Source organism: Nothobranchius furzeri, chromosome 5, assembly GCF_043380555.1.
Source record: "Nothobranchius furzeri strain GRZ-AD chromosome 5, NfurGRZ-RIMD1, whole genome shotgun sequence".
Lineage (NCBI taxonomy): Eukaryota > Metazoa > Chordata > Actinopteri > Cyprinodontiformes > Nothobranchiidae > Nothobranchius > Nothobranchius furzeri.
This window is the reverse complement of record NC_091745.1, coordinates 24,350,738-24,376,538: the sequence shown is the minus strand read 5'-3', so window position 1 is coordinate 24,376,538 and position 25,801 is coordinate 24,350,738. Positions and strand designations below refer to the sequence as shown.

The 25,801-nt window shown below is 41.5% G+C and overlaps 1 protein-coding gene across 2 annotated transcripts; it reads left to right on the top strand.

Annotated features, from left to right (window-relative positions):
• Positions 1-241: 241 nt before the first annotated feature.
• On the top strand, positions 242-25,291 carry ift70 (intraflagellar transport 70). Of its 2 annotated transcripts, XM_054737120.2 has the most exons (20): positions 242-431; positions 753-818; positions 5,397-5,606; positions 6,198-6,254; positions 6,453-6,588; positions 7,164-7,268; positions 7,352-7,480; positions 9,410-9,459; positions 9,974-10,126; positions 11,807-11,872; positions 11,975-12,028; positions 12,232-12,297; positions 15,002-15,078; positions 15,195-15,402; positions 15,487-15,534; positions 15,954-16,025; positions 18,268-18,371; positions 18,452-18,530; positions 20,561-20,690; positions 24,982-25,291. In XM_054737120.2, the coding sequence occupies exons 1-20, from the start codon at positions 384-386 to the stop codon at positions 25,116-25,118; spliced, it is 1,995 nt and encodes a 664-aa protein (XP_054593095.1). In that variant the 5' UTR covers positions 242-383; the 3' UTR covers positions 25,119-25,291. The 2 variants fall into 2 exon arrangements, with proteins under 2 accessions (XP_054593095.1, XP_054593096.1); XM_054737121.2 differs by lacking the exon at positions 15,487-15,534.
• Positions 25,292-25,801: the final 510 nt, after the last annotated feature.

The window sequence follows — 25,801 nt, the reverse complement described above, 5'->3', positions numbered from 1 at the left end:
ATGAATGCGTGTGTGTGTGTGTGTGTGTGTGTGTGTGTGTGTGTGTGTGTGTGTATGTGTGTGTGTGTGTGTGTGTGTGTGTGTGTGTGTGTGTGTGTGTGTGTTTAATATTAGAAAAACAAACTTACTAAACAACAAAGGCCAAATAACTCCAGTAATGCGTTGAAAGGAAAAGGTTGACCTAGGAGGTTATTCTCTTACATGATTGGCTTCTAAACACGCCTGTCTCATCGTCATTTCCGGTCGACGTCGTTGCTAAGTAACAGCGCCTATGCGTTTCGTTCGCCCGGTCAACAGAAGCTAACTAAGTAAATACATGCTAAAGAAGTTGATAACACGTGAAATTTCAACCAATTTGAACTATCAAACTGCTTTGTGGAGTCATGACAGCCATCAAAGACGGAGAGTACACGGCTACAATCTACGGACTGGTGAGAACATCTTGTTTGAGTTCACAGCTAGCCTAGTAGCGACAGTCAAACTAGACTTCGTTCAAATGCCATTACACTTAAGCGTGTCTCTATTACTAGATGATGAATGCACACTTTGTGTCATTTTACCTTGTTGCTGTTTTCATCTCTAACATTCGGCTTTAGGCTGTTGGTGTTTGCATAAACATTATTCGTGCAGGAAATAGTTTGTGCCACGGTTTGGAGGGTATTATATTCGACTGAAAAACGATGTTTAATATTTGCTTTAAACAACGTTTTAGTTTGGTGTTTCTGTATGAAATCAAGTAATTTGTGTTTCAGATAAAAGACGGACAATATGTAGAGGCAATTCACATTTTAAATGGCCAACTTCAGAAACACATGAAGGTAAGTGAACTATAATACATTTTAGTTAACCTTCATTTAATCAGATGAGTTGATTGAGAACTCATTCTCATTTACATTGACGATCTGGCCAAGAGGCAGCAGCAATAGACACATAATTAGCTTTACATAAAAGAAAAACGGATAAATACAGTGTTTCCCCTAGGAATTTTTCCAGCTGTGGTGGTGGTGGTGGGGGGGGGGGGGGGGGATGACACGTCTCACCTTTATGTTAATATTGTTTTATTTGATGCACTCCACTTTGAACTGCACCAATCCAGCGACTGCTGCATTGTAATAATAACTAGTATTAAAGGTGAGTACACCAATATTTGCACAATAATAATTTCTGTTTTAAACTCTCAGTGACACACTTTGCAGGGTGGATTTGGCATTTAATTTTTCTTGGCGTCTGGAAAAACATCTTCTTTTGCCCCCTTTATTTTGGTCCAAGATCATTACTGGGCTGGCCCTGTTAAACACGTTCTACACCCCTGCTTAGTAGACTTAATGAAGTATTTTTAAGCCAGTATAAAAATGACTGAAACACAAATTTACATATTTGGCATTATTGACCAATATTTTTGATTTGATTTATTTGTTAAGAACATCAAGATGCATTACAGTGAACATTATAATAAACTGGGCGGACACTGTGCGACTTTTTCACTCGTAACACAGCTTCAGCTCAAACTGTACGACTTCAGCGCAGGGTAGATCTCACGAGTCATGTGCTCACACTGTACGTCTGGTAGCAACACGTCGGACCTAAAATATGCTAAAAAATAGCAGTTTTTACTCAACACGTCAGACTTTTTTGTCTTGTTTTTGCCTGTTGTCCTTCGGGAGTGCTGCAGGAGGACACACAGGGATTTATGGGGGTTTGATGAGGAAACGAAATAAAGAAAGTAAATCTGTGTTCTGTGATCAGTTTAATTTGACATGAACACGACAAACACGCTTTCTTGACAATCTTTGTGAGTAAAAAAAACGTGTAGAAACAAAAACAAACAGCGTGTGTTATTAGGGAAATAGCGGGCGAGCGGTGTTGATGCATGATTGCGAATGCGCCGTGAGCGGTTCTGATACTTTTTGGGTCGCAGCTGCTCGCTGCGCCGCTTCAACCCTCATGAGGAACGAGATAAATATCAAACACTCCAGAAGTCTGTGCGAGCTCACGATTGCTGATCGGTAGCTGGTCACGTGGTGTTAATCGCCTCTCGTAACCCCCTGTACACTACACGACGCTCAGCGCAAAACTCGCCCCGATCTTGTGGATTCTCGCACGAGAGGAAAATCGGCTCAAAAAAGTGAAAAAGTCGCACAGTGCACGCCCGGCTTACTGTCTGTGTGTGTGCGTTGATGCCTGGGCTGAGCTGACGGAGCTCCCGGCTGCAGTTTTGCGTGTAGGGAGGGGCGGGCACTCTATCTGACTGGCCAATCACAGAGCTTGAAGACAGTCAGTTACCCAGTGAGAATTTCATTCAGCACGATTACAGATATTTCCGAGTTTTACACTCGTTTCATGCTCGTATTTGTCAAAAATGCTTTATCCGTACGCTCATAGCTGTAACCACCCTGCCGTGCCTCCTCCTCCTTGCTACCTGCCGGCTGTGATCACAAGCAACAACACAGTAGTTCCTGCTGCTTCTTTGGGAAATGGCGCAAAAATAAAAAAAAACATCAATAAAACTTGGGATGTTGTATGCGTGGCGGTGGGATTTCAGCTGTGGCGGCCCGCCACGGCTACGCCTATGTAAGGGAAACCCTGAAATAAGATAAAAACATACAAGATAAAAATAAGATAAAACAGACATAAAGACAAAGGACTGTTCTCATATATAATACCGTAAATCCTCTAATACAGGCCCGGGCCTGTATTTGACTCAAGCTCATCGAGCTCCAGGCCTTTATTGGAAGGAGGGCCAGTATTAGAGGCAGGCCTCTATTTCTATTTGAGCAAAATGAACTAATGGTTCACTGGAGTTTTTGACAATTAATATTGCGCCCACATTTTCAAAGTTAAACACATTTCTTTTAACAACGGTAGTTTCTGCTTCAGCCCTCTCCCCCTCCCCCTGCGCAGCGGCCGCAAACTCACTGATGCGCCTGCAGCCTCTCAGAGTTCCTGCTGCTCTAAACATTAAAATAATTATTTCATTTTCTGTTCCTCACTTCTGATTACCTTCACTGGTGTCTGTTTGCTGCAACCACCAGGTACAAAAACTAACTTGTTTTTATTTGACTATTTTTCTGTCCTGTCTCTGTTTATTATCTTCCTGCATCTCCTCTCAATCCTAAAGAGAAACTGCTACCTGCCTTCATATATATTCACCTTATGAGTTACCTTTGAACTGCAGTTCTAAAAGATCTATTGACCGCAAAAACAGCGGAGTGCTCACTGCTTGCCGGCTGCATCAGTGATCGGTGCGTCACCGGATGACAAGTTGACGCGCCCCGCTCCACAGCGAAACGCATCAGGCGCAAATAAAAGACAGAAAACATCAAAGGAAATGAACCGACATGAACGATCGCGTGTTAAATAATTTGGCAACACCTGATTGTTACTGTGGCCGTGCTCAGGAGGCAGATCCGACTGCAAAAACAGCGGAGTGCTCCGTGCTTGCCGGCCACATCAGTGATCGGTGCGTCGGAGGCAGCGAAACACATCAGGCGCAAATAGAAGACAGAAAACATTAAAGGAAATGAACCGACTTGAACGATCGCGTGTCAGTACCTACGCACTGGCACAGCGTGTCCCCCCCCCCAGCACAGGAGCTTGTCACCTGCTGACGGCAGGCTGCTGTCTTTTCTGAGGGCTGCATCTTGCCGGTCATTATCACGTGACAGCGACTAGTCGACGACAGGCATAAAAAGTCACTATAGTGAAGTCGACTAGTTCATACAACCCCTGCTATTGCTCCCCAGAGTGTTCTGCAGCATAATAAGCACGTTCTCTTTGAACTTGATATCAAATTTTCGCCTCCTCTTCGTCTCCGCACAGTTAAAGTTACCCTCGCGGTCTATCACTGGCAAATCAAAAGTGAGACGATGACACAACCGCCCCCCGTACTTGCTTGTTACCACATTCCACCCGGCTACAATAAGAGACCGGCCATTATTCACCTCCGCTGACTCCGACACCGGCCAAAATTGGAGACCCAGCCTTTAATTGAATACCGGCCTGTATTAGAGGATTTACGGTATGTACAAGCAATGAAAACAGACTTTAAACAGTCTTTAAGTACTCAGAAGCACATTGATCAGAAACTATTGTTTTTAATGAATTATTGAAGGTAGATAATGGAATGAAGCTGACTTCATCTTTGCAGCTCATTCCAGTCGTTGGAAGCAGCAAACTGGAATGAGGGCGACGGTGGCACAGGAGTTAAGAGCTCGCCCCGTAATCGGAAGGTTGCAGGTCCGAGCCCCGCTCAGTCTGCCGCTGTCGTTGTGTCCTTGGGCAAGACACTTAACCCATGTTGCCTGCTGGTGGTGGTCGGAGGGACCGGTGGCGCCTGTGCTCGGCAGCCTCGCCTCTGTCAGTGTGCCCCAGGGCAGCTGTGGCTACATCGTAGCTCATCCACACCAGTGTGAATGTGTGTGTGAATAGGTGAATGACGGATTGTGTTGTAAAGTGCCTTGGGGGGTTCCAGGACTCTAGAAGGCGCTATGTCAAATACAGGCCATTTTCCTTTTTTTTTCCAAATTAGGTGCAAGCTTTGGGATTAACCATAGAGATTACGTTACCGGAACATAAATTGTGCTGGTTGTTGGAAGTGATGAGAAACGAGCAAACTGATGATTGTTTTGTATATAAACTTATACCAATGTAATATGCTGCCCTAATGGAGTGATGGCCAGTTAACGAGTGAGTACAGATCACAATGATGAGTAGTGAAAGGGGCATTAGTGATAAACGGATTCCTGAGTGATAAATGACATCGAATTTATGAAGAAGTTTTTTGGAGGCAAACCTATAAATGATGTCACTGCAATCTAAGATGGAAGGATTGTCATTTTGACAAAGGTTTGCATTGCAGAATGAATAAAGGATGACCTGTTGCTATAGAAACCCAATTCTTGACTTGACTTTAGAAAGTAATGGATTAATGTGAATGTCAAATTAAAGTGTCTGTCAAGTCAGATGCCCAAATACTTATAACTGATGAGTTGCAGTTCTGTACCATCCAGGTGTAACGTCACTTCATTACACAGGGAAACAATACTAGGGTGGAAAGTTGATTGCGGTGACTTAATGGTTGAAGATCATGTACTTTGTTTTATATATATAGACATAAAAAGACAATCCAAACTGGATTCAGCAGGTTCTTAGGCAAAGGTTGTTCTAAACTTCTGCCAAGGCAGTTTTTCCTGCTAGAAGATGGACCGTTAGTTGTTAAATCTGCGCCTAAATCATGGTTTTATGTTGCACTTATAAAGACAAACTCTTAGAAACCTGAAAATGTTTTTTAGTCTTTTTGAGAAACTCAAATATGCAAACTGGAGTAGTTTTTTCACTAAACAACTAAGTAAAAAAATAACAGATTTACTCATGTTTGCAATTTTCCCGTGTCTCAGTCCAGGGCAGCACTTTCTCTCCTGGGTTTCTGCTACTATCACATCCAGGACTTCAGTAACGCGGCTGAGTGCTACGAGCAGCTCACCCAGCTGCACCCAGAGGTGGAGGAGTACAAGGTGTACTATGCCCAGTCTTTGTACAAATCTGGGGCATATCCTGAAGCCACCAAAGCCTCATTTGCTCTGGACAACACTGACAGTCATATTAAGGTACAACCAACACACAGAGCAAGGGATCAGACACCAGTATGAAAGCTTTTTCTAAATACCAACTTTGTTGGGATTTGTGTTGTATATTACTCTAATCATATAATGATACATGAGTAAAGTCTTCATGGTTTGTGAAGATGTCTGAAATATTCAGAAATAATTTTGCTCTTGGAATATTTCTGCAACAGAGTTTACAATATTTATATAATTCATTGGTAGTAAAACTTGTTATATACATGTGTGTGTGTGTGTGTGTGTGTATTTTTTTTATTTTTTTTACAATGAAATGTTCTTATTTGGATAATTATTTTTTCCCTCCACCTGAACCAATCCTCATGTAACACAGTCACCAATTCTTGTCATGTGTCTTGCCCATGTATGTCTGATCTCTGAATTGCTTGTACTGAAACTCTAATTTCCCTCTGGGATTAATAAAGTATCTTTGATTTGATTTGATAAGTTGTCTGATAATGAAGCCAACTACTGAAACATCCCCACTGAAGGACAATGGATGGAATTTGTATAATTCTTTCTATTAATTCAGCTTGCTGTGACCTGTTTTCTCTGTGTTTCATCTTGTTGTTGACACAGATGGTGAAACTGCAAGCCTCTGTCAAATATTGTGAGGAAGATTATTCTGCTGCCAAGGTGACAAACTTTTATGACACAGTTAACACACACACACACACACACACACACACACACACACACACACACACACACACACACACACACACACTATCAATTTGCACGATTTTGCTCTCTCTGAAGCCAAAAAAAAAAAAACACATTAATGTGTGGTCTTATTCACAAAGACTGACCAGTCACGGTTATTTATGTTTATAGTCGTTGTTGGAGCAGCTTCCACCCAACGACCCGGATTACATCTACAACATGGGCTGTCTGCTCTACCAGGAAGGCAAATATGAAGAGGCCTCCAAGAAGTTTATGAATGCCAAGGAAATGCTGGGAAATGTGCCAGGTAATCTACCAAAGGCATCCATAAGGAACCTTTCAGAGAACCATTGTTTGTGAACTAAAAAGGAGGTGTTCAGTTTTGCATTTTTTATGAATGAATTAATATCTTCATTGACATTGAAACACATTCAACAAGATTAGATGCAGTCTTTAAGGCATTCAAGCCATGAACAAAATATAGTTTCTAAATGTAAGAGGGTAAGCAGAGCGTCAACATGATGAGGTAAAATTTAAAGAGCAAGTCACCCCCAAATCAACTTTTTTTGCTGATAAACTAAATAAACGAGTGTCTAATCGTGCTGCAGACACGTGTCGTCAATAATTTGGCACTTCAGTGCATCTTAGTTAAAATGTAAATATTCTGCCTAAAACTGGCAGTGTTGTGTCGTTGTCAGAGCAGGTTTAACTTCAGAAACTTTGTGAGGTTATGCCCAATCTTCACAATTTTGTTCCCATCCCCTCATTAAGTTCATGAAGTAAGCTAAATCTAGACCTCCAATCCAGTGAAAAATAAGGATCATTTTAAAGGACCTGTTCCTGCTGGTTCATTTATTTTTCTGCTGATGTCATTCATGTCAGTGTTGATCTACAACATCGCCCTGACCTTCTACAGCCAGAAGAACTACCCCCAGGCCCTCAAGTACATCACAATGATCATAGAGAAAGGAATCCAGGACCATCCAGGTGTGAACAACTGACTCAGAAGAGCTTCAGCCACTTGGTTCTTTTTATGGAATTTTTCTTCTAATTGCTCATTTATCCATCAGAGCTGAGTATTGGGATGAAAACCGAAGGCATCGACATGCACAGTGTTGGCAACACGTTGGTCCTGCACGAGTCAGCTCTAATTGAAGCCTTCAATCTCAAAGCAGCCATTGAATACCAGCTGAAGAACAGTAAGAACCTCAAAGTTTTATTTAAAATGTGATGAAGTCATAATTCTGGCTGAAATAAAATCACCCTCACTGGAAGGTAAACTACATGACATTTCTTTCTTTTTTAGTGCAATATACAGTTCTGCGTAATAAACACGTGCACGAGAATCAAGATGGTGAAGAAGAACTTTAGTAAAAGGACCATTATCAGATAACTTTACTAAAAGCTGTTGTTGATCGGTGTTGATAGAGCTGCAGAGAGATGGCATACCAGCTCTAAATTCTTGTTTTATTGTGTCTGCATCACAAGGTATATTTAACAACTGAGTTCACAGAGAAATCACTTTTTACAGGTCATTTTCTAAATATTTCTGGTCACTCTGAGTTTAGCATGCAAGCTAAATATTAAAATAGTCTTCTGGCCCTATTTCCTGCATTAGCTGCTGATAGAGGGGGACCGATTAGAAAAGCCAGTGACGTTAGCAGTCACTTTGTAAAATTAGCATTCAAAAACTCTCCGACGGGGAAGGCTGTTGTGGAATTAGCTTCCAGGAGATGCAAAGCATGCCTTGTCTAGTAGCTAGCCGTTATTATTAGCAACGCCACACAACATGGCTAAAATCCCTCAGTCTTGGGTTATTTGTGGAGATAAAACATCAACATTGCAAAGCAAACAGTCAGTGGTAAAGTCATGTTGTTGTTAGCCAATTGGAGGGGAGATGTCAAAATATCAGGAAATAAGACTCCACAACCTGCTGTCTTCAGCTCCTCTCTCTCTTCTGGCTCACTTCTAGGTCCTGAAACAGGAGTGCCAGAGCTTTTTTTCCTGCAGAGCTTGGCTAAAAGCATTCATTTACATTAGAGACCTCTAACAATTTGAAAAACAAACCAAGTGAATTTGGTCTAACACCCAGAAATGAATATGAATCCCAATTAGGAAATTGAAATTTGGGGAAAACGTTGTTGAAATGAACATGAAAAGTGAGCCAAACTTTACTAGAAATTCTAGTTTTCTGCATCCAGAATGCTTTGGGTTTTATGAGAAAAAAAACCACAAAACTTTATTCATCTAATTTATTGTGCCATCCAGTTGGAAGTGGTGCATATCTCCAGCGGTTACTAGGTGAAAGGCAGGCTACACAAAGGACAGGCCTGCCAGTCCATCCCTAAGCCAGACAAACAGGCAAATGAGATACACAACCACTACACACTCACTTCTAGGGACAAACGTGTATTTTTTTTGGTCCCTGGGAGGAACCAAATGTAACTGAAAATCCATGCATGCATGAAGAGAATGTGTACAATTCACACAGAAAGGCAGCAGCCAGGTGTTGAACCTGCAACCTTCTTGTTGCAAGGCAGCAGTGCTACCAGCTGTTACTTCAAGAGAAAGAAAATGTTAAAGTGGTAGAAGAGAAATACCTGGACAAGAACGAATAAAGGTTCTTTAATCCAAAAAGGCTGCCTCTTCTCTCAACCCTCTGACCCATTATCAGACCAAAGCTTTGGAAGCTCACAGGACAACAAGCGGGAATGGAAACGTCTGAAGCTCACTTCAAACCATCTAGTTCAGCACCTGCTGCTCATCATCACACCAGGCACCAAAGCTAAGCTGCTGCTCCGAGGCTGAAATCAGGGCGCTTCCTGGTTTCTACTCATCTGAGTATTTACTTTTCCTGTCTTTATCCTCCCTAGCAACTAGAAAAAAACCAGTATGATTTACCAGAAAGAACAAAAACTAAGCAGGTAATACATTTATTTTCAAACACAGGTCCAAGCACACAGTTTCAGATTTCATTTTCCAGGGGAAATATGCCATTTTCTTTTCCTCAAATCCAATTAAGGTTTGGTTGGTTTGTGAAATTCATCCTGCAAAGAGGATTCTGCCAATAAAGTTTCTGTGTGCACTGACATGCTCTGCTTCCTTTGGTTTCATGTGGACTCTCGCAGTGAAGGGAGCTCAGGAGGCTTTGACAGACATGCCCCCCAGATCAGAGGAGGTAACTACCGCTGCGCATTAGCTCTCCTCAGAGGCTGGATGAACCGACAGTGTGGTTCTTCCCTCTGTTCAGGAGGCATCATTGGATTGTTTATTTTTAACATTTACTCATTTAGTAAGTCAGTGGTTTTAAATGTAAGTGGTGAGTTAACGTGGCTCACATGACATTTCTGTTTTTCTTTAGTTTCAGTCAGAGACTGCCTGGGCTTGTCCCGGTGTCAGTCTGAAGATTACACACATGGATTGATTAATATAGTAGAAACAGGAGTGAAGGCTTACATGGAGGCAGAACTGATGGTTTCATCATTTGAAATGCTCTTTTTAAAATTGGTGTGCTGCTCTTTGATCTGTTTCTGATGTGATTATCCACTACTGCCTCCTGATGAGACTCAATGCTGACTACATTCTGTCAGTTGAGTTGTTATTTATTTAACATGCACCTGCGTTTTTACTGATAGTAGTGTATGAGGACATTTAGGGCAATGTCTTAGGGCGTGTTATTTCATTTGTATCAGGAGTTGGACCCAGTGACGTTGCACAACCAGGCTCTGATGAACATGGACACGAAGCCTTCTGAAGGTTTTCAGAAGCTAGCTTTCCTCCTGCAGCAGCCTTCCTTTCCTCATGTCACCTTTGGAAATCTGCTGTTGCTCCACTGCAAACATGAGGTACACAAAGACACGTTCACAATAACAACAACACAACAACACGACAAAGATGCCGCCCAACAGCCACAAAGGTACCCACATGTACCTTTGTGGGTTCAAAGGACTGTCATGAGGTAGTACTTACTGTAGTACTTTCATCCTTCTTCCATCTCAGGAACATTGCTAAGCTGAGTCCCATTCTGTCTCACTCTGAGCTTGAGACAGTTCTCCACACCTTCATCTCCTCACGCTTAGACTACTGTAACTCTCTTTTCATGTGTCTGAGCAGAGCCTCCCTGAACCGTCTACAGGTGGTTCAGAACGCCTGTGCTCGGCTTCTGACCAAATCCTCCAAACACACCCACATCACCCCGCTTCTCCTCCAGCTTCACTGGCTGCCAGTCAACTTCAGGGTTCATTTCAAGATCCTGGTTCTGGTCTATAGGGCCTTACATGGACAAGCACCATCTTACATTGGCAATCTTCTTAGTCCCTACACCTCCAGCAGGTCCCTGAGGTCCAGTGGTAAAAGCCTACTGGTTGTGCAGCACCAGGCTAAAGACCAAAGGTGACAGATCATCTGCTGCTGTGACGCCCAGACTCTGGAACTCTCTCCCCCTGAGCCTGAGACCATTGGACTCAGTGGTCTCCTTTAAAAAGGTTTTGGTGTGACCTTCATCACCTTCTCCTTATTCTGCTCTTTCTACCTATTCTGCCTTTCCCGGGATCCACTGATTTCCCTCTTTCCTATTCACTCTCTTTCTCTTTACGTACATTTTTAATCACAATTTGTAGGTTTTTTTCCTCTCATTTTATTATCTTTTTAAATCTTTTTTTTATATTTTAAAATTTTTGTTCTTGTGAAGGCCTCGTTATTTTTATCTCGAGAGGTGCTATACAGTATAAAAGATTGTTTTCTTCCTTTCTTTTCTTTCAAATATTTAAAAGATGGGACTCCATGCCTCTCCGCTTGATACTCAACATTAAGTGGTTCATTTTGGGGGGGGGGGGGGTGTTAAACTATCAAATAGTTCCCAAGTGCAGCCGTGTCTGCAGCTCACCACTTGAACGAGTGCCAGATAGATCTACAACTTGCCTGTTGAGGAATCTGGATGCTGTGCACAAGCGTACACCGTGTTTCTAGCTTCAGGCAGCATCATAGAACCATCGAGGTAAACCTTTTACTACCTGGGAACATAACATAGTCGGCCCATATAAAGGTCCCTTGAGGTCCAATATTGAATCTTGGAAAGAAGAGCAAGTTGTACCCTGGGAGTAAAACTGTGCTGCTTGCATACCTTTAGTTTTGACTGCATCAGCACTTCACAGCAAAGGTGAACACCCTAAAGGAGCAAGGGTAAAAGAAAACAGACACAGGGATTTTTACACCTATTTAGATTTTACTTCAGGGTTTCTGATAAAACACACTCTGTGCTCATTTCACAATGTTTGTTTAATTTTGTCATGATTTTAAGCTGTTTTAATGATAAACAACCCTTAAGTCTGACTGTCTTCAGATTGACTTTGTTATTTAACAGCCCTCAGCACTCATCTGTCATATGATGCTTCCTGTAGCAGTGAGAGCTCCACAGGAAGGGACCATTTTTAAAAGGATTCAAGCTCATGTGATGAAGGAGCTGCAGAGAGGAGCGGTTCTTTCATTAAAATGGTATTAACGTCTCTGCTGGATTTATTTCACAGTACTTTGACCTGGCAGCTGATGTCCTGGCAGAAAACGCTCACCTCACCTACAAGTTCCTGTCTCCAGTAAGTTTTCACGTGTTCACTTATTATTGAAGTTCAGATAAATTCAGATCCTCTGTTCAAACGACGATCCGCTCTCACATCAGGTTTTCTTTTCTCTTCCAGTACATGTATGAGTTTCTAGATGCCTTGTTGACGTGTCAAACTGCCCCAGAGGAGGTACAGCGCCTTCATTTGTCAGGTTATAAAAACACTGAAAGGTCTGATTGAAAATAACTTGAACAAGTAAAGAAGGTTTTTTTGAGGTGTCAGAACTTTTACACACTGTTGTTAAACTGTTCCTACTGCATCCACTCCTCATTTAGGTTTCAGTTTATTTTTGTATGCGCATGTGGTTTTAATGATTCTGTTTGTTTATGCAGGCATTCAGGATGTTTGATGAGATGAGCAGCAAGTTAACGGAGCAGCTTCGTAAGCTGGCCAAGCAGGTTGTTCATTTTAGCTCTCAGTCTGTCCTAATTATCCTGTCCTCACATAAATCACGTTTAACATCAAACCGTTATGGCCGGCAGAGGTGGAAAGAGTACTAAAATTTCCTACTTAAGTACGAGTACCAATACTTTGATAATTTTTTACTCGATTACAAGTAAAAGTACTTGCCTAAATTTTTACTTAAGTAAAAGTAAAAAGTATCATAAACAAAATGTACTAAAAGTAAAAGTTACTTAGTTACATTTTTGTCAGCGTAAGGATGGCTACATCTAAGTAGTGCTAAATCACAACGCCAGTTCACAATTCGCTCGTGTGTGTGCGCGCACACACATACACACACGCTCAGCTTGAAGGAGGGATTTCTATCCAATCAGTGAGAACAGGACGTGCACATTGATTGGATGAGGTTTTTCTAGGATGGTAAGTTTCAATTGTGGTTAAAATTATTCGTTATTTTGAGAAAAAATTATTTTTTAAGATGCCATCAGTGTGTGAGGTATCTCAATGTTTTCATGACAAAACTCTAACATGAGACTGTGTGCTCTAACCTGTCACATAACAAGCCTAATGCAGTCAAACATTTCAGATGGACCGTATGACAGCTGCTAACGTTGGCCCTGCCCTACTTTACCTCTATATTACAGTTCCTTTATTCGTGTCCATCCTAGAGCTCCTCTCTGACCTTCATGCTTATTTAGAGCAGCTGATTTTTAAAGTTAGCAGAGTTCATCCTTGGTGGTGGGTTCACTCACTCATTTAACCATTCACCACTGAAATCAGTTTGTTCATTCCAATCCTCCTAAATAATCCTCCAATCATCCAACTGGAATCCTTAAGGGTCCTGTAACGTCCATCCTGTCAGAACATGCCATGGGAGCCCAGGTGTTACTAGAACTAATGGTGTCTCCTCACCAGCGTGAAGGGGGGGGGGGGGGGGGGGGGGGACAGGAGAACATGCAGCTAATTAATTAAATAATTTGGTTCTGTACCTTTCTCTTCAGCACAGCCGACAAAGGTTTATGATGGGTCAGTCCTCCTGCATGCTCAGATCATTCCCTTCCCTTGCTTGAAAAATTGTTCCAAAATGAAAGTTGAACCCACATCTTTTTAATCTGTGAATTCAATGCCGTTCGGCGAGTCTCAAATAAAAATGTGGGCATCTTACTGTAAAAAAATATACCATTAATGTAAAAAAAGACTCCAAATAACAAATTCTGTTCACAATTGGAATCGAACCCAGGTCTTCTGCATGAGAGTCAGACATCCTACTAGGTGAGCTAAAGCACCCGTGACATTGTTTATCTGTAACATCCTTGATGACAGTTGAAACAACGTCAAACCAAAGAACAGTTTGGAGTGAAAATTGCTATTTTGTTGCTAATTTGCAGGAAATATCTAGAAGAAAGTTCTACAGAAAGTAGCTAAGGGTCCTCAGAAATGTAGCTAGGTTCATCACTAGGCGTTAGGAAGTTGGCACTACGTCTCTCTGCTGGAAAAGCTATGGATAGCAAATGCTACGGGCTATGCCTGAGCGTGAACGCGCATGAAGCAGCCTGCTCGACCCGAGCATCTCTCCTTTTCTGTGATTTTACAGAAAAACAGGCAATCACAGTAAAAATGCCAGGGCTCATTCTACAGGACCAGGGCATTGCAGGAGAATGTATGAAGAAGACATTTATTATTTCTATACATGTTTTGACTGTCAAACTTCCTTAGAGTCCCTTTAACATTTATGGACTCAACCACGACATGGAAGGCTGTTGTTGTTTAAGCGTGCTGATAACCGCAGAGAACGTCTCGACTGGTTAAAGCTAACTGTTACTATTGGCAACTCCACCACACAGCAGAACTACTTCATTGGTGTGTGGTCAGTTGTAGAGTCGTGTTGCTGTTATCCAATCAGAGGCTAGATGTCAGGAAATGAGACTCCAAAGCCTGTTGTCTGAAGCTACTTTCAGGTGCATCTGAGCCCCCGAGTACAACTTACAGTATAAGGCAATCATTCCTACTAGAGACCCCTGCAAAAGTACTGACTGTCCATCAGCTTTAAAAAACTTTAAGTGGAATTCATTTTTAAATGTTGATTCGTTATGTAAACACTCACACAACCAAATTGTCAAATAAAACAGGTGATAAGAATCGCTTTAGAACATTTAAAAAATAAAGTCTTCTCCATGACTAAAATTCTTCAAAAATGCGACTTTATCATTTTTAATACGTAGTTTTAACTTTTGTTTAATGTGATTATGTCGGTTTCCACTCATGTTTATTGTTTTAACACCAAAGTAAAATTATTGACAGCAGTTTTTACTCATGATAAATTACCTTATGAAACCTAACTTTAAGATTTTTAAACCTTTGTTTTATCTTTAAGATTTGTCAGTTATTTATAAAGAAATCCAACATATTATGACCTTAACCGCCTTAGATGATGTCAGGGTTTTTGCCGGTGTAAGTTCAGCACAATATGTGGAGGTAATCTAGAGATTGAAACTGCAATCATACAGTAATCTGAACCAACATATCATTTATATTAAATGCTTATTTTCTATTATGTTAAAGAAACTACTGAGACACAAACTTCCACCTTTAGTAGAGTGACCTTTTGTTGTTTTAGTGAATACTTTTAGTTCTGATAATAATTCTGTTGCCCTGCGATGCAGTAGTGAAAACTTTTGGGTAAGATCAATTGAATCTCAGTTACAGGAGGCGAGGCTGAATCGAGACGATGAGGCACAGAAGAAAGTTCTGCAGGACTACGATCTGATGCAAGAGAAGTGAGGAAATGTTTGTTACTTCAGATTTTTACCCTTCCTGTTTTTTCTCAGTCATGTTGAAGGTGTTTTTTTCTCCTTTTTGTCCTTCTGTTCTGACTGATCGGTTCTAATCTTAGGTACGTCGTGGTCCTCATGGCCCAGGCCAAAATCTACTGGAACCATGCGCACTTCCCAATGGTGGAGAAGATTTTCCGGAAGTCGGTGGAGTTCTGCAACAACAACGACACCTGGAAGCTGAACGTGGCCCACGTGCTCTTCATGCAAAACAAATACAAGGAGGCCATCGGCTTCTACGAGCCTATCGTCAAGAAGCATTACAACAATGTGAGTTTATCAGGAAATTGTGTGTGCATGTGTGTGGAGAGGAGATTCTGGAGGGCTTAGTGTGAGGTTTACCCTTCTGTCCAGGTGGAGCAGTGTAACATTCAGGAGTGTCCCTGCAAGTGCAAACCTTCGGTAAAACCAATATGAGAGTGCTGCTTTCACTTCTCTCAAGCTCTGTGCATGCAGCACTTCCTTTGTTTGGTTGCTTGCGGTGTTTTTATGATGCTTATTGATTCGAACAGTCAGGGCGCTTCATTTAGTCACAAAGATGTGGAGTTGCATTTTAGTCTGATTCAGTGAAGGCCTCAGCTCCTCATTTACTTTTAAAGCCAAGTGTTGCTTATAGCAGATGCTGGAACTTCCTAATGTTCATAAGTGGAGATCTGATGTAACATTATCTGAACCTGCATGTGTTTTTGAGTGTGTTCAATCTAAAAATGTTAAAGGTCCTGGTGCAGACTCAATTCATCCTGAATCACCTGTGTGTGTGTGTGTGTGTGTGTGTGTGTGTGTGTTTGTGTGTGCGTGCGTGCGTGTGTGTGTTGTTGCAGATCCTGAGTGTGAGCGCCGTGGTTCTGGCCAACCTGTGTGTTTCCTACATCATGACGAGTCAGAACGAGGAGGTAACATCCTTAGCAGCTTTATTTACCGTAATTTCCGGACTATATAGCGCACCTCAATATAAGCCGCACCGGGCTAAAAGCCGCAGATGAATTGAAAACGTAGTTTAACTGAACGTAACTGAACTGATCAGTTTCAAACAAAACAGAAAAGTTATTGATTAGTTTATTCATCGTCCTCCTGCGCACTGAAACCACTGAAGTCCTCTTCTTCAATGTCGGAGTTGAACAGCCTCAGAAGAGCTTCGTCACACACCTTTTCTGTGGCGATGTCAGTGTCGCTGTCCGTGTTGCTGTCATCATCCTGGGGTGAAGCTGGGAAAACAAGCAGCACTGTTTTACTGTGAAAAAAAATCCTCCTGGGCACTTTCCGTAGCGCTCCTTTAACCATTCCTTCATTAGACTTTCCAGCACCCATCCTTTCTGGTTGACTAAAGCCGCACCTCATTACAAGCCGCATGGTTCAAAGCGTGGGAAAAAGTAGCGGCTTATAGTCCAGAAAATACGGTACTAGTGGTAGAGTGTCCGCTTATATCCGAGATCGGGGTTAAAATCCCGGTCGGGTCATACCAAAGACTTTAACAATGGGACCCAGTGCCTCCCTGCTTGACACTCAGCTTTAGGGGTTGGATTGGAGAGTTAAACCACCAAATATTTCCCGAGCGCAGCCACAGCTGCAGCTCCCCACGGGGATGGGTCAAATGCGGATATGAATTTCACCAGTGTATGATGACTAATGGGACCTTTAACTTTATTGAAGACAAAATAATCGTACAGGTGAACATTTTAATATTTCATCCACTCTCATGAATGACTAGCAAAAGATTTCTGACTAAATAATATTTTTTTTACTGGTGTAGCGTAATGGTTGTTGGCTCTTTTATGAAAGAGGAACCATTCTACATAATAATCTGGAATATTAATTTTTACAAATTAATAACCAAATGTTATAGAGATAAGAAGACTCAAAGGTTGTTTTCATCGATAAACTGACGATCATATCCATTTGTCTGTGTTTCAGTTCAATGAAAAGACAAGGCTTAAATTTTAAGAGATTTAATTCTTCAATTTAAACTAACGATTTGAAATGACAATCATAGGAAAAACAATCAACATTTGCAACCTTGTTGGACAATCTTTAACAGTTGATATTTTAAGCTTGCACAAATAGACCTTGTGTTGGATGTGCTAAGATTTGAGAATGATGTAATTATGAATGCGTGCATGCAGGTGTCTGAGATTGCTTTAGGGAGAGAAAAGGTGATCTGAGTGAAAAATGATGTTTTGCAATTAAACTTTAGTTCTTATTAGAAAACCAGCATCAGAACGCTATCTATTGTGTTCTGCCTCACCGTACTTAGGACCCCCTTTAGATCCGGACCTCGGAGGATGTTTATCCAGGTCACACCTTGGCTGGCAGAGGAGACAAAGGTGTGCGACGATCCGGTACAGAGTTGACCTCGGTACACATTTCTGAAGCGTTTATGCAGATGCGCTTTCTCAAGTTTAAATTAACTCAGAAATCAAAAGACTCTGGGACGAGTCTGCATTAGCTGGTTGCATTTCAGCTATTCTGTCTGGCTTGACAGAAATAGCGTGGTGGGAGAAAAGAAGCCGGCAGGCTTCTTCCCCGTGGCGTTCGTTCCGCACTTCCTCTCTCTTTCGTTCCCACTCTCGTTCTGGCTAACTTACCAAAACCACTTCTCTTCCCAGTCAGAGCAAATGTGTTTTGAGTTACTGTGGAGTGGGACCTGTGTGAGCACATGTGAAGGTCATTGCTAAACATCTTCAAAAATATTATTTAATTAAGTACTGATTCATTATAGTTCATTATGATTACCCAAAGCATAATAATCATTAATTTGATTAAAATACATTTATAATGAGCAAAGTGATCAAATTATTATTTAACAAAAATAAAGGAAGTTTAAGACTTTGTTTTATTATTACTAGACTGTGGAGAAGTCCTTCTTCTGAAGCTGAAGGTGTTGGATGTTGTGGAGTCCTTCAGACTTGCTGTCGGCTCAGGTCGTAATCTGTGGGTGAAAGTGCTGCGTGACCCAGCTCTGACCCAGCCGGGCAAATACGACCTTTGGCACAGAAAACCCATACTTCCTCACGTTACACTGGACAGACATCTATTGTGATACAACTGTAGGGCTTATGGGTCTCAAATTTGGCCCATTTGATTCTTCAACATCCAGCTTGTTGATGTTGATGTTGAGTTTTCTTTTCTCTTTAACAGGCCGAAGAGCTGATGAGGAAGATTGAGAAAGAGGAGGAGCAGATCTCCTATGATGATCCAGAACAAAAGGTGTTCCACCACTGCATCGTCAACCTGGTCATCGGGTGAGTTTAACCCACGGCAGAGAGAAGATACTACACTGAATGATTAAACTAATTGAATAATCAAACTGTTTGTTTTTCAGGACGCTTTATTGCGCCAAAGGAAACTATGACTTCGGCATCACTCGAGTCATCAAGAGCCTTGAGCCCTACAGTAAAAAGGTTGGTCCTTTTCTTGGCTTAAAAATTTTATTTTTCCAAATTTTGTCAAATTCACTAAACATGACCCAGCTGCAATGAATCAGGAGACAAACAAAAGCATAATTCATCCATTTATCTGACCTCTCTTGCTTAAATGATTGTAATTGTTACGAGTTCCTTCAGAAAAGCAGTTTTCACCCATTTTTCCATTTTTATTTTTTTCATTTGTCTCCTTTTAAAGTATTTAAAAATCTGATTACAAACTAAAAAAAAGAAATCCTCTTGGAGGACCACTGTGTTACATTTACTGACATCTAGTGGTCAGGTTGGAGACAGCAGCTTTTTTATTTTTCATGTTTTTGTTGCTTTGATGATGATGTTTCATGTGCAGCTGCCGGTTCTCACATTATGCATAAAGTATGAACATTTACTAGTTTGCTCTTGAAGAGCAACATTCACAGTAACCACAACTCTACTTCTACAAATATGTTTGTGTAGGGTTTGGTAAATTGAGTGCTTTAAGAGCTCAATAAATATATTACCTCTACTTATGACCAATAAGCTGTGATACTCCATCTAAATATAGAATATCAACCCTGTTTGGTCTTTACGGTGTTATTCAGAAGATTCTAGGATTCTTTATTTATTAGGGGATTGTAAACACTTTGTTTTGATTCAGAAAAGAGTCAGGTTTATAAAAGTAAGAATTTATTTTACCAACAATTAAAACATGTCAAGTTAACTAACATTTACTGTGATGGATGGATAATTGTGATGGATAATTATTATAAGCTTATAAGTTGTAGAAGTTCATATCTGATTTAGGAAATCTGGGCTGTGAGTGTTCCTTATATGGAGGTATGAAGAGTCCTGAAAGATTGGACATTGAGGAGAGAACCTTATTGTTGACATTTCATTATCTGTGTTCAGAGCTGCAGAGACTCTGAACTCCAGCTGATGGGATGAAGGCAGGCCGATTAAAAGGGTACACATGCAGTCTCGTGTCTCCTTTTTGGCCAGATGTTGAAAGGTCAAACTGTACTTAACCTTTTTCAGTGGCCTAGTGGTAGAGTGTCCGCCCTGAGACTGGGAGATCAGGGTTCGACTCCTGGTCGGGTCATACCAAAGACTTTGAAAAAATGGGACCCAATGCCTCCCTGCTTGACACTCAGCATTAAGGGGTTGGATTGGGGGGTTAAACCACCAAATAGTTCCCGAGCGCGGCTGTGTCTGCAGCTCACTGCTCCCCCAGGGGATGGGTCAAATGCGGAGAATAAATTTTGCACACACACCTGTGTGTGTGACAACTAATGGGACTTTTTAACTTTAAAAACTGACCATTGCTGGACGTTACATTTGTTACATTAAATGCATTAAACTCATTTGGATCATAATTATATATAAATACTTCTCATCTTGAATGTTTTATTTCACTGCTCGTGATGTTTAATCAGACAAGGACAATTACAAGGTCTGCAGTCTGTATCAAAGTCCTTAATAAAATCATTTTATAAATAAAAACACCTAGAGGCTGAATTAAATCCTGTTTCTTACATGAAACTGACCCAGAGTTTGTATTAATTCTAGGGGCTTAATATGTTGAAATGACAGCTATTTTATTTGTTGAAATTACAATTTATATGAAAAGGTTTACTTTCACTTTTTTAGAGGTATAATATTCAGCTGATAATTTAAATGCAGCCCCAGTTCGGTTCTATTTTTAAATACAAGAAGAGCGATCTCCTCCTGTTGGACCTTTGATCTCATCTTGTCTCATCACAGCAGCAGATTCTGAATGCAAGTATCTCAGGACCGTGGAGCCTAGTGAGATACAACACACACACACACACACCACAAACTCACAACCGTAGCATCATCTTTGGTTGTTTCGGGGTGCTGCGTGGTTCTGTGTGTTAAACTGTCACTAATTACAATTCCCCCCATTTGGAAACAAACACAACTGTTTATGGTGTTGAGAGATAAGGTGGTATTGATTTGTGTGTGTGTGTGTGTGTGTGTGTGTGTGTGTGTGTGTGTGTGTGTGTGTTTAGTTGGGGACAGACACGTGGTTCTATGCCAAACGTTGTTTCCTGTCTCTGCTGGAAAACATGTCCAAACACATGATCATGCTGCGGGACGCCGTGGTTCAGGAGAGCATTCAGTTCCTGGAGCACTGCGAGGGTGAGCTGCAGTCACACGAGCGCACCAGCCTGATGTCTGTTACACAACACCCATTGTTCCTTCTCAACATCTGCAGATCAGTTTTATCCCCACAAAGAGCTCAGAGAAAAGAGATGGAAAGGTTTTGCTTTTTAGTTTCCCCAACATCATAAATAAATGCATCAAATCGGTGTTTGATGTGGATTAAATACAAAGAGAATAAATAGTTTTAAAACGGGAGTACATGCAGTGAAAAATGTTTTAATATTTTAATAAAGAACAATTGTGATGCTTTCGAGGTTTGAGGCTTTTAGCTCTGGTAATAATAAGCTAATGAGTTAACAGGTGAGGAAGCCCCGCCCATTCTCAGGTAGACTTTACAGTAGAAACATCATTTAGAGTTTAAACAAGTCACAGGAAGTTAGACTTTACCTGACTGAACCGGTCTTTAAGTTTTAGGATTTTTGGAGGTTTTTCCAGATTGTTCAACTGATGATGTCACACAAAAACGATTTTACAAACAAACTCTTCTTACTCCCGCAACGTTTTTAGTACAAAGGCAAATTATACATAAACATAATGAAACAAAGAGCCTTTCTAACTAGTGTTTCAGTGTATCTCCTACATAACTCTGTAGAAACAGAAACAACTCATGTGCGACCGTTAGATCTTTTAGTTCCTCGTAATCCAAGAATTTTATCAGAACAGCGTCTAGTTTTCACAGAGTATCTGTTTGTCTGAGGTTTACTCTTTAGTCTCAGAATCAGAATCAGAAAACTTTATTGGTCCCCATGGGGCAATTAATTTGTAGCTTACCACACAGAATAACTCGCTCATAAAAACAACCAAGCCAACAATCCATTTATACAATCACACAATCACACAATGTGTGTCACTACCAACATGCCGAACACATCCTAAATGAAGGGTAGAGGATGAGCAGCAGCCCTCCAAAAATGGCACATGCTTAAAGCCGATGATACTTCGCTGTTATTTCGCCACCCCTCCCGGCTCAGAGTTAAGCAGTTCAATAGCTGATGGAACAAAGGAGTTGGCAAAGCGGTTTGTTTTTCGAGAAGGTACATAATAACGACGTCCTGAGGGCATAAGAGAGAACTCAGAGTGCAGAGCATGGAGGGGCTGACCAAGGATACATTTAGCCTTTTTTCGCACCCTCTCCTCCCAAAGAGACTGTAAGTCTCTTTGTTTGGCGCCAATAATTTTGGAGCAGATTTTTACAATGCTCTGCAGCTTCTTTTTGTCCTTCATGGACAAGGCTTTGTACCAACAAACAAATGAAAATGTTAAAATGCTTTCTATAAAACAGCTATAAAAGTTGCAGAGAATCCTTTTATTCACGTTAAAATAGTTCAATTTCCTTAAAAGATAGATTCTCTGCTGAGCTCGTTTAAAAATGGAGTCCGTGTTTGTGACAAACCGCAGCTTGTTGTCAATCCAAGAACCAAGGTATCTGTACTCTTCAACCACCTCCACCACTTCACCGTGGATGATGCTACTACCAAGGTGGGGTGGTGCGGAGCGTCTAAAATCAATAATCATGTCCTTGGTTTTTTTGACGTTCAGGTCCAGGTAGTTACTGTCACACCATTCTACAAAATCTGACAGCGCGGGACCATGGTTTATTTCAGATCCCGAAAGTAAGGACATCAAAACAGTGTCGTCCGAAAACTTAACCAGGAACCTGTTGTTCTGAGTGACCCTGCAGCTGTCTGTGTACAGGATAAACAACAGGGGGGACAGAACGCATCCCTGAGGAGATCCGGTGCTGGACATTAATGGGAGCGAAATCTGACCATTAACCAACACCCGCTGGGTCCTCCCCGTAAGAAAGTTCAAAATCAGTAAGAGAAGCTGATCGGGCAAATTAAAAACATTGGCAAGTCTTTCAATCAGGATGTGGGGCTGCATCTTGTTAAAGGCTGAAGAAAAGTCTGCAAACAAGAGCCTTACACAAGTCCCCGTTTTATCAAGGTGCTTGTAGACCGTGTTCAATACACAAAGCACTGCATCTTCTACCCCCTTATTTTGCTGGTAGGCAAATTGAAGTGGGTCAAGTCTCCCCTCTGTCAGAGATAAAATTTCGGATTTTAGAATTTTTTCAAAAGTTTTCATCACAAGTGATGTGAGTGCTACTGGTCTAAAGTCAGACAGTTCCTTTGAAGTACTTGATTTAGGGATTGGGATTATAGTCGAAGTTTTCCACAAAGATGGAATCTGACCCACATCCACACATGTTTGAAACAATCTGCTAAAAACACTACTCAACTGGTTGGCACAGTGATGCAGGGTACGCCCACAGATGGCGTCGGGGCCCCTTGCTTTCCCCACCTTTACCTTTTTAAGTAAGATGGTGACCTGCTCTAGTGAAATTACAAATCCCTCACTAGGTTTGAGGGCTTCATTGCAGACCCCAACCTTTCCAATAAGGTCCCCCCTCTCAAACCGACTAAAAAATGAATTAAAAACATCTGGCAGGACAGAGTCAGGCACTCCTTTTACATTGATAAGTTTCTTATCCTCTTTTTGGTGATTACAAGAAGCCATACATTTGATACCCTTCCAGACTGCCTTAAGGTCACCACCGCTATACATTTCTTCTATTTTGTCCTTGTATTTTAGTTTAGCTTTCCTGATCTCATCTCGTACTTCTCTAGATATTGCTTTTTTCTCAAGGTGGTTGCCACCAGAGGAATAAACCACTTTCTTTTTGTTGATGATTGATTTAAGCTCTTTGTTTACCCATGGCCTATTATTTGGATAAATAACAACAGTCTTTGAGTGAACCAAAGAGTCCACACAGAAAGTAATATAAGATGAGACTGTGTCGCACAACTCGTTAATATCCCCAGATGAGTTAAAGAAGCAGTCCCAATCAGTACACTCAAAACACGCTTGGAGTGCTGAAATGTTATCTTCTGACCAGCACTTCACTGATTTCACCTCCCGTGGTAGCCTCTTGAACACAGGAATATAGCGGGGTATAAGATGCACACAGTTATGATAGGAAGATCCCAGAGGAGGAAGTGACAGTGATTTATATGCGCCACTCAATGAACCAAAACACAGATCTAGGGTCGTATTCCTGAGTGTTGTAGTACTGGTAATGTACTGTTCATAGGTTTTTAAAGTTTCCTCCAGACGACAGTGGTTAAAGTCTCCCAGAATAAACTTCGGAGCATCTGGGCAGATGGTGTCGAGGCGGTGCGTGACGTCATTTATCAGCTGTGCCGCAGTAACAGCGTTAGCTCGCGGATGGATGTAAACAACTGTAAAAAACAGCTGCTGGAACTCACGCGGCAGATAAAAAGGCCGAAGGGATATCGATAACAGTTCAATGTCTGGGGTACATATCCTTTCTCGGACAACAATAGTTTTACAGTACCTTTTATTGACGTAGCAACAGACACCACCACCGCGCTGTTTATCAGTTACCCCCTTGTCTCGATCCAGCCTCAACGGCGCTCCAAATCCTGGAAGCATCAGGTCTTCTTCCCGGTCCGACTCGCTGAGCCAGGATTCGGTAAAGACAAGGAGGCAGGTGTTTTTAATCTCCTGCCTTGTCGTAATCCAGGCGTCCAACTCGTCCAGCTTTTTTCTGATCGACTGAGCATTTCCGAGCAGGATAGACGGCAGAGCTGGCAGCCTGCGCCGATCCTGTAGACTCATGCGTTTAAGCCTCCGATGTATCCCCCCCCCCCTCCTGCCCCTTTTCCGGCGTCTCGTCCTTATCACCAGGCCGCGGAGCTCCTCGGGGATACTCGGTGGCTTCAGTGCAAAGCCCCTCCCAAGCGGTCGAAGTCTCATGAGTGCCTCTCGGCTGAAGGTGATCCGTGGGAGGGCTCCTTGCCAATGTGAGGTTCCTTCGTCTCCAGGCTCTTGACAGATGCCAAGTACAAAGTAGAGTCCACCAAGCAGCCACAAAGTGGCCAATTTAAGCATCCACATTTTTATAGGTGGTTGACACAGTGGTTGACACACCAATCACACCCCATGAAAAAAACTAGCAATCAAAACCAAAAAACTAGCAATCAAACCACTTCAGTCCGGCAGCTACCCGAGTCGCACGCTGAGGAGCGTCCTCGTCATCCCAACAACAACAAGCCAATCTTTTGAATGACTAATTTAGTCTGGGCTATTGTCTGACTTGTTTACTGTCAGGGAGCAACAGACATGGAGTTTTAGGCAGCAGCTGACCTGGGACCCCTGAATATGTCGTCAGAAATGTTTGTACCATCCATTAACTGATAAAAGTAAAATCACCTTTGACCTCTGACATGTGGCCAATGTGCAGGTTACGGGAAGGAGGTACCGGCGCTCATCGAGCAACCGCTGGAGGAGCTCCACGTTCACATCGGAAAGAACACCGTCACCTACGAGGCTCGGTTGCTCAAAGCCCTGTTCTACGAGGTCATCAGCTGGAACAAGTGAAACTTTTGTCACCAAAATCACCGACTGTGTCTTTGATCATCAGAAAACGGAACCAACACTCGTTCCTCCTCCTCCTCCTCTCGCGTTCAGGCAGCTTTTGTAGGAATCTCAGCTCAGAGATTTTTTGCAACGTTAAAATCTGTTAAATATAAAGTTTGTAGAAATGACACAGACTTTGTTTTTACTGTTATTTTTATTGTGTTCTAATATCTTTACATGAGTATAATCATTCTCCATGCAGTGTTTTGTGTTTAGTTGCTTTACTGTTTCAGCTTTCTGTTGCTTTATATTCAGATTAAATGTTGAAGTGATAAAACTATTTATAGAACACAAGTTATTTATATTTTTAAAACAAGTCATAGATGTCAGCTGCGTGTAAGTTAAATATAAATTTGAAATACGGATGCAGTAATCTGACTTTTTATTAAATTCAAGTTTCAGAAAAAAAATTACGTTCTTCTGTCACTGAAAACTTGAAACGCATTCAGGAACAAGTTTTATTCAAACTTCCTGGGTTTGTGTCGAGTTTTACAAACTGTTATGTTTGAGCCGACAGTTTGAAGAATTGTTATAAAATCTGAGACCAAACGTTGCTGAAACCTGAAAATCAGCAGAAATTTGCTCATAATCTGGAAAAATGCTGTCCTAAAATATTCAGAAACAATAAACAAGACTGAATTGCC

Coding starts and splice junctions, on each gene's coding strand:
- ift70 (XM_054737120.2), top strand. CDS start 384: ATGACAGCCATCAAAGACGGAGAGTACACGGCTACAATCTACGGACTG. Junction 7,269..7,351: donor AGGAATCCAGGACCATCCAG/GTGTGAACAACT, acceptor TTTATCCATCAG/AGCTGAGTATTGGGATGAAA. Junction 10,127..11,806: donor TGCTCCACTGCAAACATGAG/GTACACAAAGAC, acceptor TTTATTTCACAG/TACTTTGACCTGGCAGCTGA.